Consider the following 22,796-nt stretch of genomic DNA (forward strand, 5'->3'; position numbering starts at 1 on the left):
AATTATATGATGAATTAACTTAGCCCCCTAATAAAATATAGAAACACAAGAAAATACAAGAATACAAGGAAGAATGAATGTGGGGCAATTTTATTAATAATTTTGAAATACATAGGATCTGTAATCAAAAAACTCTCCCACATTTGCAGTACTTGATGGTCTGACTCCTGTTTCTCACTCTCAGGTCTGTCAGACCTGAGAAAGAAAGGAAGCTACCACATAGGGCTTCCACTCCAACAGGCACTGCTTGTAAACTGCCCTGCTTCTGCAGCTTCTTTTACAAATATTTAGAATGCAGATACAGATTTTGTAGGAAAGAATATTTTAAAATAGACTCATAGAAAGAAATCTATAGAAAGCATTTAAAACTAACCTTTAAATTGGATGTTCAGGCCTATGTAACCCCTCCTCCAAAAATTAATGGTATATCCACTGGACAAATGAAGTAAAAGGAACTTAGCTAATCTACTAAGACTCACACCTAAGATTATACTTACTGTTTTGTCACTTGGTGCATACTGACTTGGCAGTGCTGACTTAGTTGAGAGTGAGTTATGTGGGAGGCATTTGCGCTGTGATTTTTTTGTTGTTGAGTTAGCTAAACATAAATTCATGAATAAAGCTATCTTAAAACTGGAAGTCAGAATTTACTTCTGCTTTGGGGGTATGTAGGCAGTACATTTTTTTTTCTAATTTCAGTGACCAAATGCTCATTTATTGTTCAGAATAGAATAAGACCAAGTGCTAAATGAAAATACTTTGAACATAAAATTCCTTATTATGTATCTACTATGAAACAATTTATACTTTCTGGTCAGTTTTCCTCTGTTAATGTGGGGAATTTATTATTGTTCCACGCCCTAAAATAAGTACCATTACATTTAAGACATATTAACAAATGTGGAATGGAGAGTTGATTTTTGAGTAAAATAGAAGTGCTATTTTTTAATGGTAGATAATCATAACAATAATGAACATTAATCAAATATGTTTATGTTTAAAGACAACTGGGTGATGTCATTTTTATACAAACAAAAGTAAAAAAGTTAATTTTAGAAGATCATGTCTGTCTGAACCAGATACTTTTTATGAAGCAATTTTGCTGTTCATTACAAGCTTAGCCAGAGGAAAAAGCAATTGGAAGACTGATAAAGGCAGATAATTTTAAAAATTGGATCCAGGATATAAAACTAAAATCTTATGTGTTGTTACCTAATCTGTGTCAAACTACCTAGACTACCCACCCTAGCTGGGGAAAAAAAAGTTTACATACTTTGTATATTGAATCCATGAGGACTTTAATGATGGTGTGGAAAGAAAGGCTTGGATATGAGTGTGAGATGATTTTATAGTAATGTGTTCGGTGTTTGTGATGAATCTTCTGGTGGCTTGTCAGAATTTTATCTTTAATTGTACCTGTAAGGAATTATGGAGATAATAGTTGGACTGGTTGCTATAGCAGGATGTTTACAACTTAATCTAGATACCAAAGCCCATTTAGAATTTCCAATGTCAACAAACTGAAAATATATACAAAGGACACACATTTTTCTTTTGTTGTTTCTGAAATGCACAGTGCCCAGGGAAGAGTTAGGGAGGAAAAGACTGGACGGGTGGTAGTGTCATTGGCTGGATGTCAACCTGTGTAAGCTTGGGCCTTGATACAAATAAAGAGACATTTAAATGATTTTCTGAAAAGAATGCTCATTTCACTGAGGAGTATATTCTGTTTTTGCCTTTTCAATCTTGTTCTTTCCTGAAAGACTAGTGTCATGTAAAAGAGGGAAGGAATAAATAGACACAATTCTTGCATTCCATGAAAACTTGCCATTCTTTTCCTATAGCCAAATCCTATAGCAAGCTACAAAGGGGCTTGCAGTTATCCTAAAAAGAGCATCAGTACTGAACAGTAAAATTCACTAAATTCAAAACAGTAATTTCTGTAGCTAATAATATTTTAGCAATTTCTTGGTGAATCTGTAGGTATTGTAGATTTAGAAATACTGTGGCCTATAGAATTAGTTACAGAAACGCTTTGTTATTGTTAAATCACTCCAGACTAACTACTTCAAAACTGCCTACGGTTTCTGAACTCTTGATCTCAGTGAAAAGTTGATGATTTCCATTAATATAGAAAGTTGACTTGTAAAAAATAATGTTTAGATGCAGCTACAATAACAGTTAGCATTGGTTTTGTCCACCTGGACGAACAAGTCTTAAAACACTGCGCAGTAATTAGGCAGGACTAACTTATTCTCCAGCAAGTGGACTATCAGTGGAATCTTACCTTTAAATACACTCCAAGAACTCATCTGATGATATTCTTAGTAATTTGAATTATCTTCAAAGTTCAAACTTCTACTTGTAGGAAGGAATACGTATAATAATTTAGAGAAGATTTTAAAAGGTAAAATTCTTTTAAATCAAGTTAAATAAAAACTTGTCAGAGGGCCAGGGATTTAGCTCAGTGGTTTCGCCGCCTGCCTCGCGAGCGCAAGGTCCCAAGTTCGATCCCCCAGTACAAAAAAAAACTTGTCAGAAACTTGAATGTGATTAACTGTTGCTGGGTCTGCTGTGGGAGATTGCACCTGGAGCTCTGTAGAATCCAGCATTCAGCGTGATTGGTTCAACATACAGAAGTAGGTAGATCTAGTTTTCTGCTATTACTCCTGGCAATAGAAATGATGAACTGCTCTGTCCTTGTAGGTAAGAGTTGGTTTCAGTGTGACAGTACTTTGGGTGACAACGGTTGAACATAAGTATATTTTTAAAAAATGATTTTCACTGATGGACTACTAGTGTCCCCATGGTTTGTGCAGAGAAGGCATGACTCTGCCACTCATCACCACTCCCACTAAACCAGCTCTACTTTTAAAGTCTGGAATATTGAGATTTCTTATAAATTCTTTGTGATTTCTTAGTTGTTAGTAGACCTACAGAATACTTCAGAGCTTCTTGATTTTCATAATAACATATGCTATTTATGTGGAGATAAAAATTTTTTGATTTCTGACTACAGTTAAAGAGGAGATCTTAGAACTTTTTAATTCTAAAACAATATAGGTAACTTATATACAGATTAGTCTTTCCAGGTAAGATCCAGAGGCCACCTGTACCAAATCACCCTGTGCGCTTGTTTAAAACAAAGCCTCCATGGGCTCACTGCAGGCAGTCTCTGGGGAAGAGGTCAGGAGTATTTCCAGCGGAGACCACAAATGGTTATGTGCTTACTTACACTGATGTGATGATACTGTGCTTCTTAGAATAATACATCACCGTGATTGTCAGAAGTCAGTGATGGATATTTAGATGTCATCTGGCAGTGAAATGGCACATACATCAGAAGTAAACAAAATTACTCACATTGATCAAGATGCTAACACAGAGTTGAGTGTGAGTAACTTTCACATTTTTGGAAGAAAGTCTCTCTTAGTGTCTCTCCCTCTCTCTCTCCTCCCTCCCCCACTCTCTCAAACCCAGGGACTTTTGCAGCATGCTAGGCAACTGTTCTACTACTGAGCCACACCCCAATCCAATCCTAATATCCTTGAGTTCCAAATACATGGAATAATTTTTCTAGTAGCTAATGAAGCTGAATACTAATGACTACTGTCAGTCCTACCAGTATAATATTTATGGAACATACACTATGAGCCAGATACTGTTCAAAATTCTCACAAAAGAACACTAAAATAGACAATTATGGAGTCTACATTCACAGAAATTAAGAGTCCAGGATGGTTTTTACATTTTTGAATTGTTGAAGAAGTATCCAAAGAGGAATAGTAATCTTATAACATGTAAAAATGACACAAAAATTCAAGTTATATTAGGCCACGGCTATATTCACATAACATGTATTATTTATGGCTATTTTCATTACAAGAGTAGGCTTAACGTAGTTGAAACACATATCAACTGAGGTTGCAAAGCCTAAAATATTTACCACTTGGCCCTTTACAGAAAAAGTCTATTAGCCTCTGGTCAGTCTGTTGTGGAAGGAACATACTGGATATTAGGAATCCCTAAGAAAGTTAGAGACCCTTGTCTTTTTTAATCACAGACTTAAAGACTTAGACGAAGTGAACTTTAGCAGCATATATTACTTTTAAAACCACACCTGAGTTTATGATTGTTCACTTTTTTGCATACTCGGTACTGAAATGACAAAGATTTCCACAGATTCATTCACTGCCAAAATATGTTTCTATTACTGAAAAGCTGCATCTTTAGGAAGGATTGAAGATTTCAGACCAGTAAAGGCATTTAGTCCTGAATGTTCCTTCAAATAATAGCTCTAGGGTATCTTTATTAATATTCTTTTCTGGATAGACTTTGAGAGGATCAACAGCTGCTAGTAGGAGATTTCATCCTCAGTCACTCCAGGTGTCTTGATTTATGGTTTGGCTGTTGTTTCTTAAAATCATCTGATTTGATGTAGCCCAGCAATTATCTGTAACTGGCTTAAGAATCACTTGCTTAAGAAGATTTTCTATGTTTTTTATTTCCTTAAAGAATGGGAGTGCTCATTATCCATAAGTTATTTAAGAACATCTTACTTTAGTAGATGCCTTACACACATTTACAGCCTAGTTTCAGGTACGTAATGTTATCATTTAAAATGGTTGCAACAAATTTGCCATGCAATAGAAGATTTCTTTCTTATTTGTACATGTTGACCAAATCATCACCAAGTTCTTCTAGATGATAGGAACACATACCAGTATTTACTGGGCTTTATTACAATGGATTCTGACCTGCCTAGTGAGGTCTTTAATGAAGAATCCTACAGCCAGCAAGTGAAGAATAGATACAATTGGATCTAAAATAATCTACATGAATTATGGAGTGTTCTTTTTATATTTTTCTGATCTTGTTTTCAGATCTACTTAGTTATATTAAAAACAAAGTAGTATTTACCTTCGAAGTTACTCTTTTAGCCAGATGTGATGGTGCATGCCTGTAATCCCCACACTCAGGAGGCTGAGGCAGGAGGATTGCTGTGAGTGTAAGGCCAACCTAGGCTGCCTAGTGAGTTTAATGCCAGCATGAACTATATAGTGAGACCCTGTCTCAAAACACCAAAAAAAAGAAAGAAACAGACTGCTCTTTTATATTGGTTGTAGTAGCTCTCTCAAGCCATTTTTAAATACCTTGGTTTGGCTGGCAGGCACCAACTCAAAGACTGCTTCATGGTTAGCTGTATGATTCTTAACCCAGGACATCTTGAAGTCTTACTTACAGTGCAGCCTTGCAGCAGAAAGCCAAACAGTGTGTTTTCCTTTTGGGAAATACTAAATCTCTAAATTATAACTGTAATGTTGGAAAGTATTGGAAAGAAAAACAAAAAGTTTATCAAATGTGAAAGCTTCTTACAACAAACTTTTTTTCTTTTTTGTGGTACTGGGGATTGAACTTGCTGCGTGTGCTAGGTAAGCTCTCTACCACCAAGCTGCGCGCCCATCCCACAGAAAACATTTATTTCTAAAAATTATGGGAAAGTTTGTTCTTCTGTTAAGGATCTTCTATTTTTAGCATCACTTCATTGAAAAAGCGCCTCAGCCTGTGTGTCTGCAGAGGGGATTCTGTCTTGCTCTGTGGTCCAGTAGCAGAGCACTGTGGCCAGGGCCACCATGAGCTCAGCAGCTAACATGTGCCCATGCATTAGGTTCTTGAGAGGGCTTTGTAATGTTGAATCCTTTATTGGTCACCAGAAAAGATGTTTCGGGCCATGAATAAAAAATAAAAGTAAACAAGGAGCTTGGAAGCTTTCAATAAAATAATCCTCTTTGGCTGTGAAGTTCCATGTGGTCATTTCTTCTATACAGCCAAAACCACTGAAGTTTCTAAATATAATAAAAGAACCAATGAATACTTAAAGCATCATCACCACAGTACTTTTGACATATGTAGTAAGAGATGTATGTTCTAGTAAGTAGCCTGTGACCACACTGATCTGCTAATTGAGGATTTAAGGAAGAAACATGAGTTGACCTCAAGATCACATTAAAAGAGAACTTTGAAGATATTCCACTTTATGCTGTCAATATAGCTTCCAAGGTTAAAATCTCAGCTACCGCCCAACATGTGCCTGCATATCTCCATATGATCAATCCATTTCTTGTGACATTGGCGATGTGGCTTACATTGAGGGCTGCTTATCAGAAACACCCAAGAAGTTTTCACAGTTGTGACCATGTAAGCCCCATTTCTCACCCAATTCAATCAAGATCTCTAGGGGTGGCACCTAGACATTGGTGGGATTTTTCCTTTAGGGGAAAAGTTATGTTTTGGTGACATGAGCAAGTCCTCAGTGTGCCATTCAAGGAATAGACTGGGGCATATATCAGTGTAACCCAGATCCCATCAAGCCACAGAAAGCTTGCTCTTGTCCCAAACCCCTCTCCCCAGACAACCATTGCTCTGATTGTTTTCTATCATAGGTAAATTTTGCCTTTGCTTAGGACTTTATATAATTGGACTCTGATATTTTTAAAAGGCTTCCTAGATGGTAAACATTGATGCAGGATCTCTAAATCAGAGGAAGATTTTGTTAAATGAGGGATAAGATTCTCTTGGAATATTCCAGTATTCTTGGAATATAAGATTCTCTTGGAAGGGCATATTTTGAGAACATTCTGGACAGTTCATCAGACAGAGCTAAGAAGGATAGGGTTGGGTCCTATCCACTTAGCCATGTTTCCTTTCCCACTTTACTGCAACAGCCAGTTTTCTGAGTTCAGATCCTCATTTTTATTTTGGTAGTACTGAAGATCAAACCCAGAGATGTTCTACCACTGAGGTATATCCCTAGCCTGTATCCCTTGTAAAAATTTAGGACAGGATCTTGCTAAGTTGAGAAGAGATACCATAACAACTTGGCTTTGAGCAAATTTAAACATAATACAAAATCAGATTTTCATCTTCTATTATACTGTGAGATTTTGTGAAATTAAGGTTCTCAGCATAAACTATGTATACTCATAGTCTTCCCCCAAATGAAGAAATGTTGCTGTACATGGTTATACTGTTAACAGTTCATTTAAAAATGATTAAACATGGTGGTGCATGCCTGTCATCCCAGCACTTTGGGAGACTGAAGCAGTTGAAGCCCAGCTTGGGCAATTTAAGAAGACCCTCTCTCAAAATAAAAAATAAGAAAAGGTTTGGGGATGTAGCTCAATGTAAAGCCCCCCCCCCATAATTTCAACAGATAAACCAAGGTTTAAGAGCATGTGACACCCACGATTGTGTAGATTCTTTATTGGAAGGAGCAGGAACTGAAAGCAGACCCGTATTTAAACTGGATAATCACAGAAGCAAATTGGTGCATAAGCTGCCTAAACCAAAGTACGGTTTTTCCTTACTGTTGTAGAGTGTTTCAATACAGTGATATTAATTCAGATTCTAGAAATATATAATTTTGTCCACAGAGAAACATTGGACTCCTTTATTTTGTTTTATTTTTATTTTTTTTTTTTTTGGTACCAGGGATCGAACTCAGGACCTTGCACTTGTGAGGCAGGTGTGGCGCCACTGAGCTAAATCCCTGGCCTGGATTCCTTTATTTTGTAAGGCTCTGAAACCAAAAGAGTTTAGATTAAACTATGGGAATGAAGTAAGTTATAGGTTTAAATAGAACACAGAAAAGAAAAAAATACTCCTGCACACACACGGAGTGCACAGCAGCTTTGGGACACCAGCACAGGGTTTCATGCTGGATGTCACATTAAGTCTGGCAGTCATGCATGGACACCCTCTCCCGTGTCATTACTCCAGTGAGTGCAGACAGTTGGGAGCTGAGCTTCACAACGTCCGGTTGAGCTTGAGTTACTCAGAAGAAAGTTATGAGAGCAGTGTATTCTTGCTAACAGAATGAAGTTAACAGTTAACAGAATGAAGGGCCAGGCATAATATTTAATAAAGATTAAAATTATATGTCAGTACCATATAAAGTGCTAGTTTTTTTATTTCATCTGAATAATATGTTACCTATTAATAGAGTTGTAACTCCACTGATAGTATTACAAGACGTCTAGCCTGGTGTGGATTGGTTGGTTTATCCTTGTTTGCACAAATTCATAGTTTAATGATATTAATATTTGACATTGATAATATTAATGATATTAATATTTGAACACAGCATTGCTAAGTGTATACTCAAAATATTTTGGGGTGGTTTTTTTTGGTACCAGGGATCAAACTCAGGTCCTTGCCCTTGCAAGGCAGGTGGTGGAACCACTGAGCTAAATCCCTGGCCCCTACTCAAAATGTTTTAAAGTTGACATGATAGTAGGGTACATAACTAGAAGCATTTGTTTTTATTCTCTTTTTTTAAGGGAAGATAGATTCTAAGTTCTAAGAAATAAAAGTGACCACTTTTAACTCTTAACTTTTTCTCTTCTCCATTATCTGACAGCTCATCAAACTGCTTATTTCACAGAGAGGAATGTGTTGAAGGATGTCCATGCTAGTGAGAACATTTGTTCCGAAGCGTTAATTAGCTGAGTGTACCTCGCATACACTGTGCTCTCCTCCTGCGTGACTTGCAGGATGCAAAACAAAAGCATCATTCCATGCCATAGCCTGGTGTACGGAGGGGCCTGTTGATAATCCTCAGATGCTTGTGTATATGGGAAATGCTTGGCATCTTGTCAAAAATGAGAATGATTTTAAGTGTTCTTAACACACACAAACATAACTACATGAGGGTAATATAAATGATAATCAGTTCTATTTCGCTGTTCCACAATGCATACATATTTCAAAACATGTATACCATAAGTAAATATAATTTTTATTTTGACAAAACATTTTAATTAAAAAGAAAAGAATTGTGGGTTGGAGATTTAGCTTAGTGGTAATGTGTTTGCCTACCGTGTTCATAGCCCAGGGTTTGGTTCCCCCTCACCCCACCAAAAAAACCCCAACACAGGCCAGTATAGAGACAGAATTACTAACTGAAGGTCAGTGTTTAAAATTCTTCGTGTCTCTCAGCAGTGCATATGGTCAATATGGTGCTCATAAATTACTGAAGTTTTTCATTTCCCCCCGTAATGTGGCTATGTTATTCTTTAACAATTCAGTTCAGTTCATTTGTACCTGATTGAGGAATGAGAGAGATGGAGACAGAGACAAAGAGAGACAGACAGACAGACACAGACACAGGCAGAGATGTAAAGCAACATTAGCCTTTTTTCCCCAAACACCGTAAACCTAGTGTTCAGGAAATTTCATTGCATTTTTAACTCCTAGCTTTGCCTGTAGAGCGCCCAGGCTGGGCCATGTATAAAAGCCACCTGAGGACTTAGCAAATAAAAAATTAACAAACAGACCACATCCCTACCTCCTGAATTCCAACTAGATGCCTAGGAGTGAGGCTTACCTGCATTTTGCAGAAAGTTCCATCCCTGCCTCTGGTAGATGGACAGGTTGAGAAAACTGCTCTATGATTGGCATTGAGAAGCTCTGTACACAAGTCTTAGAACTGGCTGAGGAGAAAAGCATTGTCTGTTCCTGTGCTTTGCTGTCTAGAATCTAGACGGAAGTGCACATGGGAGGAATGAAGCTAGCACTTTAAACATGAAGTTAAGTTCTATATAATAAAATGATTTTATGCTTTTTAGTCAGATATTTTAATGTGTATGTGTAAGCAGTTTGTTTAAGCCTTAGCAAAAAATACTGTTACATGTAAAATATGTTCTTTCCTACCTGTATTTAGTATATTAAAATGGCTTCCTGTGTGTTAAGTTCTTTGGGCAGGAATTATTGGCCTGAAACAATTAATGCATCTATTAAAACAGTGGTCAAATACACCCAATTCCTTGGCAGTGTGTTCTAGCTTTAAAATGTCCAGCATTTTGGCTTTGATGTCATACTGTGGTAATGTCTCGAGTTTGACTAAGTAAATAGGAACATTTGTCCTTGTTCCCTAGCTGTTTAGAAATGACATAAAAGGTTGAACCCTGTATTTTTTGTTACATTTTTTTCTGAGAGATAAAATGAAGAAGCTAATTAGCATGTAGGCCAGACTGATACAAACAGGAATTATTGCTGAATAAATCGAAACATTTTAAAATGGAGATGTTAGTGTGCAGCTGCACTGTGCATAATTCATGTGACAGAGTTTTAAAATAATTTTGAAGAGTAATGTTATATTGAACTTCTGTATTCAATATTGTAAATTTAAGGTGTTCCCAGAGGACTTTAGTCATTGATTTTTGGTTAAATAAATGACTCTTCATTATTATTTTTGTTTTAGCCAAAATTGTTGGATGTTTTAAAATGTCAAGAAAAGAAAGAATTTATCCAGCTAGAAGTCAATACTTTCTAAACTATGTTAAGTATAACATAATATTTCTGACTTCCTGCCTTGTAGCATTAAACACTATTACTGTTACGCAGATATCAAAGATTTCTCTTTATCAAATGTTGGAAGTGGTACATCTTTTAATCTTTGCACATTATAATCCTTTATAAGTTTTTACATGAATATGGATGTATGAATGATCAGCTTTATATTTGGCCTCTTCTCTCTTTAACAGAGTGTTAAGAAGAAGAATACAAATAAACAGGAGATGGGCACATACCTGAGATTCATTGTCTCCCGAATGAAGGAGAGGGTGAGTCCTGCTCAGAGAATCTTATGAAATCTCCCAAAATAAAGTTTATTCAGGTTCATTCTTTCAAAGTTAATGGCTGAGAAGTAACAAATATCAATATAGGGTGTGGAAACTACTGCTTTCATATTTCTTTTCTGCAGTGAACAGTTCTATACTACACTAGATTTTTTGTTTTGTTTGGTCTTTTTAAACAAGCATCTTGTTAGCCGCTTTAGATTAAAAACACATTTAAAAATCTAATTTATTAAAATGAGCATTTTTGTTGATGATTATCGATGTTTAAAATGAAATTGAACTTTCCAAAATAACTTTTGTTTCTATCAAAGCTTTAAGGAATGCTACATGAAACTGGATAGTGCATATACATTTTTTCATTAATTTTTAAAGTACTTCTTGGTAAGATTTCTCTTTAAAGGTAAAAAATATTTTAGGGGTTGATGTTTTCCCTGCCTCTCTTTAGCTACATTTAAAACTGATATATCTAACCACCTTTCAGGCTATAGACCTTAATAAGAAGGGGAAGGACAATAAACACCCAATGTACAGGAGGCTGGTGCATTCAGCTGTCGATGTTCCCACCATACAAGAGGTATATTGGTTCCTTTTATTTCCACCTCTAATACATTTTCTTAAATAATAAGATAATTTATAGTTAAACAGCAGTTCTGGTTGCTATTCTTTCCATGACAATGTGTTTTGTCCACTTTCTTACTAAAGAAAGAAAAGGCATAACTACCAAATGAAGCATTGTTACTTGTGAATTCTGTGTGCTCACTCTAATGCAGATTGAGTGCCATATTTTAAAAGGTTTGTTTTGAAAAACCTATCCCTTCTTGGTACTTATTGATTAAAGAAAATATATTCTAGCCTAGGCAATTGACTATTTCATATGTAAAGTGTTCATTTCTGGACATGGTATTCTAGTTTTAGTGTAGTTCATAGGAGTTTCTCTCAGATGAAATTTAGAGCCTAGAACTAATCTAAAATCTTGGGGAAACAACAACATAAGGATTATGACTAGAAACTTCATTATTCTTAAATGTTCTTAATTTAATGTAGTATAACTAAGGATTTTTAATGTTTTTGTTAACATTTAACTATAAATTACAGTAAACCTAGAAAACAGACACGTTTAGTCAGGATTGCAGAATTACGAACTTTGTGTTACTTGTGTGTTGTTGAGAATTTAAAATCTCATGATTGGCCATAATACCCTCTAGGAGATAATTTAAATAATATACACAGGAATAATTTAAAATCATCTTACAAATTTCCTAATCCTTTTAGCTGAGAAAGGCTAGTTGTTCTTATGTGGACATAAGGATAAATGAAGGTTTTTCCCTCAAAGTGGCTAGCAAATTCTAGGGCAAAAAATAAAGTAATTTGAACTTTACCCTCTCCTTCCAGATTTCCTGGCCGCAGACACAGCTCTTTCTCCTAAACTGTGAGGCCTATAAAGGACACTTGAGCGCGCAGCACACTGTCGCACTCCCCTCCCTTTGCTTACAGTTTCCTTCCCTTTGAAATCCTTTAAGACCCAATTCAGTGGGCATTTCTTCCCAGAAGGTTCCAATATTTACCCAGTCTGATCCCTGAAGACCTGAGCTAATGCTCCCTGGTTAATGGTGTCTTGGCCTGTGTTTAACAAGTGCTGATGATGAACAAAAGTACTGTAAAGAATATGAATAGGAAGACAAAATTTTTATGACTTTATTAGTTTACAGTCCAGACCAACACATGAGCCACAATTAAGAGAAAAACTCAAAGCAAAGTGGGAGTGCTGAGGGGAAGTTGTTTTCACCTGGGTATATTGGATCATTTGGATGAGGTCCTGAACAGTACCAATGTCTGAGTTCACCCCAGACCAATATAATCAGAAACTCAGAGGTAGAACTCAGACATCAATACTTGCAAACACCCCTGTGACTGTAGATACCACAAGGAAGCAGGTAACTCCAACTTGGAGAATATGGGGAAGGCTTGGAAAAGATAGCAGTTGCACTGGGTCTTGGAAGATTTCAACAGGAGGAAGCTGCATGACCAAAGGCAGGGGATGAAAGGGGGGCCTGGTTTCTAGTATTTTCATGCCAGTTTCCTAAAAGTATCACCAAAATAAGAAAATGCCTCCTTGCCATTTCTAGGTAACTTTGCCATACCCACCCACCTCAAAACCAAAACCAAAACCTCAGTTTTTCTCTGTGGTCCCCCTTTGGCAGCCAAAGGCAAAGCTCCAGAGAATGCATTGAAGGAAATCCTTTTACATGTGTCACTAATATAGGAGAAACCCTGATGTTGCCTGGATAGTTAGAGGAACACCTGATACTTCATTTTTAAATTATTTATAATTTGGCACCTAGTCCTAATTCAGAATTCTTCACATATCTTAGTAGGTATGGTAAACTGTCACAGAGGCTACTAGTTCTATTTTCTGATCTTCATTCCTTGTGAGGATGGTGGGTATGTGGTTGAGCCTCACCAATCCCACTGACTAGAGCACCCATTTATGAAGTTTAGCCGCAGCCTTCATCATTATTGCAAAATGAACTGGTGATACTGTAAAGTTCATTCAGGGAAGATAATTTAGAGCACACAGTGGGGTGCAGGAGTATCTGATCTGCCACACTTTGTCTTGCTGTGACACTGAAGTACAAAGCAGAGTGACTGGTTCCTGTCACACATGTTCCTTGTTGACAGTACAGGACAAGAGTAGTCCTGATGTCCTCCTGGAAGAATTCTGCTGTGTGCATTCTCTACTTCTGTGGACATAATCTAGACAAATGTTCTCACTAGTAACTCTTTTGCTCTTTTGTCTTTTGCCATCTACAGAAAGTGAATGAGGGGAAATATCGAAGTTATGAAGAATTCAAAGCTGACGCCCAGCTGCTTCTCCACAACACAGTGATTTTCTATGGAGGTTGAATGCTTTTACTTTTGTGTGCATTTTTTACAATACCATTTATACTCCGTGTTGAGAAATGTGTTTTATAAGACATTAAATTCAGAAAATTAATACCTCAGTATTATCTGTACATAAGTAATAATGTTAGAATTTACATTTATGAATATTCAGTGATATAGCTTATAAAATTGACTGGCCAGTGGCAAAACTGTAGTACTCTTAACAGATGAAACTATAATTATTCTTTATGAATTTTATGTATTTGCCTTAGCTGAGGGGCTTTTTATAGCACTTTGATTAATTCTGATGTTTCCCTGTTAATAGCCTATCATTCAAAGGCAAGAGGTCACTCTGTACCTTTAGAATTAGTGGTGGTGTTGAGTATAAAACAATAGCTGCCTATAAAATTTAATTTTGCTGCCTACACCTTGTTTGAAATACATGTTTTGCTTTGAAATAGTGTATGTCTACTTTTGTTAAAAAGAAAGAACACAGAGAAACTATTGTTTGATAGTCTTATATTTCTAGATCATTGATTGTAGGTTTATTCATCTTTAATTACAGCAGACAGTGAGCAAGCTGACATTGCAAGGATGCTATATAAAGACACGTGTCATGAGGTACGATTCATGCCCGATAATTAAACTCTTGCCATCATCCACAGTTATTTTAGGATTCCACTCTCTCATCTGCATTTTAATTATGCCATCTCCTTTAAATATAATTTTATTTTCATGTTTGACATCCATGGGAAATAATGCAAGAGGGAAAAAAATTCTGGCAAAACTGTTCAAAGAAATCCTAGGAGTTAGATTTAGTTACTAAGTAAACTTTCAACTACCTTTTAGAGCTGTTGTATTGGTGAGACAACGCGTATAAACGTGTGGCATTAAGCAGATGATGACTGCTACTTTGTGAATGAAGGATTCACATTTGCCTCCCTACTAGCCTATATAGACAAATAAAAACAAAACAAAATAACACACAAAACCAACCAAAGAACAAAGTGCATATTTATACAATAAATGTTTTTATGGTCTTTCTTATTTGAAGTACTTGCCTATAACTATATTACCTTTGCTAAAGTTCCTCAATGTAAATAAAAAGTTTTACTCATTTTAAACTTGACCTATGCTTTTTATTCATTCAGCAGATATCTATTGAATGGTGACTATGTGCCAGGCAGTGTGTTAGAAAGAGTCAGGGTATAGACTTTCTGCTCCCGAATCTGCCTTCTGCAAAGACAGACCAGAAAAAAGAAAACATAAAATATATCTCTTTACCCTTAGAAAGAGTATGTCATGAAAACATGCAGGGGACTAAAATAGAGGGAGAGGCAAAGTGAGGACTGCTATTACCAATAGTGCATATTTTGTATGTGCTGATCTGGAAGACCTTTCTGAAGAAGCGCTGTTTAATCTGAGCACAGAATAGTCAGATGGGAGCTGGGCAGAGCGTAGAGGCTGACCATGCCAGGTGTCCTACAGCGTTTACCTTCTACTCCATGTGCCATCTGAGACTGGGGAGAGGGTTCTAATACAAAGTGATATGCTCTTCCAGGTTTGCTTACTGAAAATTTTGTAAAGTGACCTTAATAGATTATATAAGGGGCAAAATTCAATACTACTGATGTACTTGAATGGGAATGTTAATTTATGTGAAAATATTTTATATATTTTAATGCATGTATATATTTTATATAAGTTTACATAGTTGCTTTTCTTTTCAGCTGGATGAACTACAGCTTTGCAAGAACTGCTTCTATTTGTCAAATGCTCGTCCAGACAATTGGTTCTGCTATCCTTGTGTATGTACAATTTTGTGGTTTTGTTTTTACTTAAGTGTGTAACATATTGCTTCAGGAAAGTTTATTGCTAACTCACTTAAATATTATGATTTTCCCATAATATTATTTTGTATAGCATATTATATATGGTTTAATTAGTATGAACATCTGAAACATGGGGAAATAACTGAGATCATTATTCATTTTTGAATTTTAAAATAAAGTACTTAATAAGACTAAACATTGGGTCCCTTAGTAAATAGTCAAGTGAACTTTTGCTTTTCCTCTTGTGTTCTTTGGTAAGAGATCTAAGGCTGTGTATGTCTATGGCTGTATAATTTCCCTAAATGAAATGATTTCAAGAAGGGTGCTGACAAAGACCCTCTTGAGTGTTTAGGTCAGCAGCTCCAATGACACTGGTTTTGGAGGCCACTTGAGATGCTACCCTGATGCCACTATGCGTATCTGACATTGTGGACCATGTGGCCTCTGGTTCAGTAGGGCAGTGCACCGCGTAAAACTCTCACGTGTCTAATAAATCCTCAGGCAAAGTTGGTGCTGTTGGGCACAGGACAGCACTTTTTGAAGCACAGTGAGGGCATCCCGTATACCAGTGTTGTTCACATGGCCTTAGCTTCAGAGGTGGCCTCATTCCTCTTCTGAAAAATAAGGGTTATATTGCTACTCTTACACAATATAAATTTTGGGTGTTTCTTTTGAAGATAAAAGAGTGAAAACAAATAAGAACTGTAACTTTCTATGTGTTTAGGAGTTACAAAAATATTTTCAAAATAATGGGTTATACCTGACTGAGCAGTTCAATAATTAGTGGTATACTTACATTTAATGCTTTACTGTGACAAGGTGAACATTTTATTTTCAGATACCTAATCATGAGCTGGTTTGGGCTAAAATGAAAGGTTTCGGGTTTTGGCCAGCCAAAGTCATGCAGAAAGAGGACAATCAAGTTGACGTTCGCTTTTTTGGCCACCACCACCAGAGGTAATTCAAGAGCCCGTGTGCAATGACCATAGCTGTGCTTCTGCGAAGCCCTTAGAAAAGACTGGTGGTTTGTCCACTAGAAACAGCATGAAGGACATTTTAAATTGAAAAAACAAGATCGGCACATGACAAAAAACAAAATGCAGCTAATAATGATTAGTATAAATTATATTTCTGGATATTTTTCAGACACCATTTCTAAATAGGACATTATCAATAGCTGATCCTGTTAATTCTCAGAAGCATATTACAGCTTAGATTGAATTCATAATGCATTGGGGTGGAAAGAGTAAATCCATTGCATAATATTATAAAGCTATCACAGTTGTTTACCGTGCATCTTCAAGACCTTGATAAAGCCATAAGGAAAAATAATCAATTTAGGATTAGAAGAAAATCTCAAATACATTTAGTATGTCTAAAAATGATATGCATATAGCTAAAAAACATTGCTTCTAATCTAGATTTTAAAGTTTCTATTGCTACAGAAATCTTAAAAAATTATATATTCATAATGTAACAATATATGGATCCCCAAAGTAGGAACCATTTTATTACTATAAAGTTATTTGGCATAGTTAATATCTCATACAAAGAATGCTAAGCTACAGGACTATAAAACTAAAACAACTCCTCCATTGTGAAGTAAGATCCTAACATTGTTGAACATTGAAAATTAGTCTAAGGTATTATTATTATATAATGTCACTAATAACATTACGTGTGAATTTGAGTTTTGTGAACTACTATAGGACACAGAAAATAATGAGTCTAATAAAGGCAAAAAAGAAATCAATAATTTGGTTCATTTCACATAAATATTAAAGAAAAGGGAAAAGTGAGATCAGCTACTTGATCTCAAAGTTATACTTTACAAGGATTTAAATTGATAGTCCATGAATGTCTTCTATCATGCTAGGAAGGTAGTACAGTCAGTACAAGTCAGTATAGTAAGGGAAGCTACAAAAGGAGGAATCTTATTTTTCCCCATAGTGAATCTTGACTTAGTCTTCATTTAATTGAAAATGGAAATATAGTGACTAGAACGTGTGAATAGTACTTGAAATTTCTGTGTTCCTTCTTAAATAAACACACACTTAGCTGACACTATTATCGCCTCAAGAAATGTCAACCAATGACAAAATCAACACAAAATTAACTTTTTTAGTACTGTAGTGTGTTTTTTAACATTACATGCTTAATTCACCTTACTCAGTTGAATTCATGTTCACACCCAAATAGGCAGGGTGGGACTGTGCAGTGCCAGGGGTTTGGGGGAGTACCCAGTGATATTTTATAAAACTGGACTATAGTAATGGAGTTGATTAGAACGAATAAAAGTATATTATAAAGTATGTTGACACTTAAGTGAATTAGCTGGGCATGGTGGGCACACACCTATAATTCCAGCACTCGGGAGGCTGAAGCAGGAGGATTTCCAAGTTTGAGGCCAGCCTGGGGAGGTTACACAGTGAGTTTAAGGCCAGCCTGGCCCATACAGGAATACCCTGTTTCCAAAATATCAAAAGGAGAAAAACAGAATCCGTGGGGTTTTTTTGTTTTTGTTTTTGTTTTTTTGGTACCAGGGATCGAATTCGGGACCTTGCACTTGTGAGGCAGGCAGCAGAACCACTGAGCTAAATCCCCAGCCCAAGAATCAGTTTTATTAAATTCAACAGATGGTTAACTTAAGAGGGAAAATATCCTTTTAAGTTACAAGTTTATTCCAGGTAGCTAGCCTTCTCTTAAAAGCAATCTATTTTTAAAAGGTGAATGCAAAACACTTTTATTGATTGCATGCTATGTACAGGGATCTCAAAACATATATTGACTTAAAGACTGTTGAATACTAATTCAAAATCTAATGGCAGGGAACTCTTCCATGAGCATAATTTCATTTGTACTCTGCATTAGAGCTTCTCAAAGTGTATATATTTTGTCCAGGTTTTTAACAAAGCACTTAAACCAGATGAGACAATGTTGATGTATTATGTATAAACGTTTGTAATATTTATAAATGTTATAGAAGTTGAAATTTAATAATTTAGGCCTTTGTTAGTGTCTACTATTACACCATATTATATATTTTAAATTACAAAGCACATAGCTTAGGTTGTACAAACAGGTTAGGAATTTATTTGTGGCTATAGCACACATGACCAGAATTCTCTTAACAGATTCCTTCAGAATGGCCCAGTATCCCTAGGCCTCCATAATTAAGACCTAGAATGAAAACTATAGTGTCCTATATATTTATAAGGGAGATTAACAGAAAACTGAAAAGAGTCTTTGTTCACAGTGCCATATCCACATCTGTATTCTGTGCTCTTAAAACAATGTTTGATGGGTACTCATGTGTCCTTAGGGTTCCTGTCTCATCTGCAATGTTCCCTGTGTCTGGAATCTCTCCCCTTGTCCTCTTATCTTAATCTTACTCTTAAGATTAAGCACAAATAAAACGGTCTGACCTCTCACAATCAAATGGCAACACCCCCTGCCCCACAGCACCCCAGAATACCTTGAGCTCAAGCTGTGTTGTGATCAGTAATTTCTTAGTTTCCCAAAGGCAGAGTTAGGGTCTGAAGTACCATCCTGGGAAACAGGAGAACCAAGACCTCACTGGATTCCAGCCACTAATTAATTGTTTACACTTAGCCCCACCAGCAACATCTTGTGCAGCTGTCAGGCGAGGCAGCCAAAGCATGATCATCAAGTCAGATCAATGTCCTTTGTAGGGTCTTCCACTGGTGCACACAAACCTTTGCTGAACTGATACAACAGTCTAGATGCATAGTAATTTAAATCCAGTCAAGATGTTAATGCCCAGGAAAAATTTCTCAAATTTTGAGCATTCTTCCTAAAAGAACCAAATACTGTTTTCCATTCTTTTTTTAAAATCTCTTTCACACATAATTCAGAGGTGCTTAATGTTATGTTCAGAGCTAAGTACATTGTTTCTAAATATAAAGTTTCCCAGTTGTTAATCAGGTTTATGTAATCCACAGGGGCATAAAATAAATATAACTTAGCAAGTAATATTTTTTAGTTACACTTATTTTATATGGATGCATATATGTATCTCCATGAAAATTTCTGGGCATTTTCAAATGATTTTGTATTGCTGACCTGCAAAAAACTGGGTGGGTCCTATTAGTTTATAGTATTCAAAACAGTAAGAAGTAACATGTTTCAAAGGACTTACAAAGAATGTTGATATGAAGTATGACAAGCTCAGCTGAGCAGTGAGTAGTCAGGAGATCTTTGTGAATCACTCCAACCCTAAGAACTTTTGCTTGGATGACTGTGAAAAACAGTAAAAACACCTTACCTGTTTTGTTTCTGGTCAGTTTATCAAGCTATCTCTAATAACCTTAGTAGGTCAGAGGTGCCACAGATTGTACTTTACAGTGGATAGAGGTCACCAACTTCTCTCAACACTGGTCTCACCATTTAGGATGTTTCTGCCTATACCTTCAAATGCTTTTCATAGGGCCTGGATTCCTTCTGAAAACATCCAAGATATCACAGTCAACATTCACCGGCTGCACGTGAAGCGCAGTATGGGGTGGAAGAAGGCCTGTGATGAGCTGGAACTGCACCAGCGCTTCCTTCGCGAAGGAAGATTTTGGAAGTCTAAGAATGAGGACCGAGGTGAGGAAGAGGCGGAGTCCAGTATCTCTTCTACCAGTAATGAGCAGGTGAGCTGTGTCTTGGTAAGGAACTACACATCATTTCTTATTTTTAAATGTGAAATCTCACTGTACACTCCTCACTGTAAAACATAAATTTGTGATGTCTTCCTTTCCCTTTCAAACATACGTATCTGTACAAGTAAACCCAAGCCAGCTGAAACAAATAAGTAGATGTAAGCATCAGCAAACCTAAGCCTGACTCAGGCATGTGAAGAGCAACTAACTGTCCTCAGTGAAGGTACAGGGGCTTTCTCAAGCCCTCGGTTATCAGAACTTTAGCTGAACCAGTGGTAACTGAGTGGATGGAAGGGGCGGATGCAGAGGAGGCAACTTACCCCCTTCTCACCTGTGTGTCCACTAGCAGTATTTTCAAGGTATTTCCTAGAGTCTGGAATAATGTGATACTACTTTTACAATGCCCACAGCTAAAGGTCACTCAAGAACCAAGAGCAAAGAAAGGCCGACGTAATCAAAGTGTGGAACCCAAAAAGGAAGTAAGTTGCTCACGTTGCAGTGTCCAGGTGGCAGTTGAAAGAGGAAATGTTCGCAAAGTACTGTCAAGACAGTCCCTCCTGGTGGGTACATGGGAAACTCAGGTGCCATCAGTCAAAGCACATCCGTCGAGCCTGCCCTCAGTCTTCTGACTCCTGTCATTGTCTCCTGCCACTAGACTGCATGCACAGGCTCACACTTTCTATCCTGAGGAAGCAACCACTGAACAGAGTTGAAGTGGGAAGGGCACATGGCTGGGTACCTGATATTCTGTCATAGCATTATTAAAAGTCAAAGCATTTGTCTGATAAATCAATTATGCTAGCACTTAAAAACTGGAGGAGACTATGGTTAAGCTTAACCCTTTTGAACTGTTTAAACCAGGCATGTTTTAAAACTGTAAATCTGGGTACATTCTAAATGCATAAGCAGTAAGAAGTGGTTTAGGATTTTAGGAAATTTGCTAATCTAGTCCAAAGAAGTGATTAAAAATTGATAATGATTTTTGCATTCTGACAAAATTTAAGAGCAAACCTATACTATTTATATGTAATGAAATTATAAATGAGGTTGTTCATATTAGTGTAACCATTCCCTATTTTTTCATTCATTAGCTGATTTGCGGGGATTTATTTATTTTAAGCTGTGATATGATATATAACAAAAGAACATCTTAATTACATGTTTTTAAACAGCAGGCTATTAAGTACACAGATAGATAGAACTGCAATTTTATCCTAATAAAGTTGTTCTTGATCTAGTAAAGTGTCTTGCTCTGTTTTGCACCTAACCACTTTTCTTCCCCTTTAGGAACCAGAGCCTGAAACGGAAGCAGTGAGTTCTAGCCAGGAAATCCCCACAATGCCTCAGCCAATCGAGAAGGTGTCAGTATCAACACAGACTAAGAAGTTAAGTGCCTCTTCCCCTAGAATGCTGCACCGGAGCACCCAGACCACCAGCGATGGGGTCTGTCAGAGCATGTGCCATGACAAGTACACCAAAATTTTCAATGACTTTAAAGACAGGATGAAATCGGACCACAAGCGAGAGACAGAGAGAGTTGTCCGTGAAGCTCTGGAAAAGGTAAAGCTGGTCCCAGCTACTGCCATCCCCCATACTTGGACCTTGCTTCCCCACAGTACTGGCTACTGTGACTTACCCTCCACCACGCAGTGGCCTTTCTAAATTAGGAGTACAGGGGCCAGGGATTTAGCTCAGTGGTTCCAGCGCCTGTCTCGCAAGCGCAAGGACCCGAGTTCGAGCCCCAGTACCAAAAAAAAAAAAAATTAGGAGTACAATAATTAGTATTATAGTCATTTAATTCGTTACACGTTTCTTGCCAAAATTCTTTGTGCATCTTATTGAAGGGGGAAAGGTGCATCATTTTAGTAGAAACTGTTGTTAAGTTTTGTTGAAGTGAATGGACGTGTAAAGCACTGTGGTTAACTTCTTTTCCTTCCAGCTGCGTTCTGAAATGGAAGAAGAAAAAAGACAGGCTGTAAATAAAGCTGTAGCAAACATGCAGGGTGAGATGGACAGAAAATGTAAGCAAGTAAAGGAAAAGTGTAAAGAAGAATTTGTAGAAGAAATCAAGAAGCTAGCCACCCAGCACAAACAATTAATATCTCAGACCAAGAAGAAGCAGTGGGTAAATATCACTCTTTTTTTTTAGAATTTTATTTCTGATATCAGGTCTGATAGAAATCAATGCAAAAAGATATATGTGGGATATGTTAAAATTATTCTTAAAATAAGGGCAACTGTGAAACTGTCAACTATTTTAAATTGTTTATTAAAAGTCCTACTCTCAATCACAGATCCCATATCACTGAGTATTGCTCTCAATTATTTTGTAAAGATAAGCTAGTACTTCAGTACATTATAATTAATTGATACAACTTCTCCATCTATGCAAATACCTTGCTGGGCAAATTGGCCTCAACTTTTACCTGGTGACTTCCAATAAGTAAAATCCAAATTGTGAAATTATAAATATAAGTATCATGATAATAAATTTTCAGATTTTGTTCCCCCTAACATATACATATATTCCTTTAAAGAAATCAGTAACTTTTATAATAATAATACCTCCTTGATCTCTACATTCTCTTAAACCTTACTAAAAGTGTCATTTGTAAATGTTGTTCTCCCTTTAGGGTGGAAGCTCCTGAACACACAAGAGCCATGTGCTCTTCTTACAGCCCCACAACACTCAGTGATCTGTTTCTGTATTTGTGTAAGGGTGCACCCAAGAGCTCAACATGGCTCCAATTTTAATTCTTTTCTGTGTAACATTTTACAGC

At 36.7% G+C, this 22,796-nt stretch overlaps 1 protein-coding gene across 22 annotated transcripts in view; it reads left to right on the forward strand.

The window, feature by feature from the left end:
- Positions 1-22,796, forward strand: part of Zmynd11 (zinc finger MYND-type containing 11) — a 107,706-nt gene that overhangs the window by 80,781 nt on the left and 4,129 nt on the right. For all 22 annotated transcript variants that reach the window (XM_004854590.4, XM_087181258.1, XM_087181261.1 and 19 more), the window contains 10 exons: positions 10,545-10,622; positions 11,119-11,211; positions 13,449-13,536; positions 14,086-14,141; positions 15,251-15,328; positions 16,191-16,309; positions 19,800-20,007; positions 20,427-20,495; positions 21,304-21,576; positions 21,956-22,141. In XM_004854590.4, coding sequence (XP_004854647.1) covers positions 10,545-10,622; positions 11,119-11,211; positions 13,449-13,536; positions 14,086-14,141; positions 15,251-15,328; positions 16,191-16,309; positions 19,800-20,007; positions 20,427-20,495; positions 21,304-21,576; positions 21,956-22,141 — 1,248 coding nt within the window. The remainder of the gene's footprint in view (positions 1-10,544; positions 10,623-11,118; positions 11,212-13,448; positions 13,537-14,085; positions 14,142-15,250; positions 15,329-16,190; positions 16,310-19,799; positions 20,008-20,426; positions 20,496-21,303; positions 21,577-21,955; positions 22,142-22,796) is intronic.

The sequence above is a fragment of the Heterocephalus glaber genome, unplaced genomic scaffold, assembly GCF_053883595.1.
Source record: "Heterocephalus glaber isolate CG9 unplaced genomic scaffold, H.glaber_assembly_v1.0 deba00001472, whole genome shotgun sequence".
NCBI classification, from domain to species: domain Eukaryota; kingdom Metazoa; phylum Chordata; class Mammalia; order Rodentia; family Bathyergidae; genus Heterocephalus; species Heterocephalus glaber.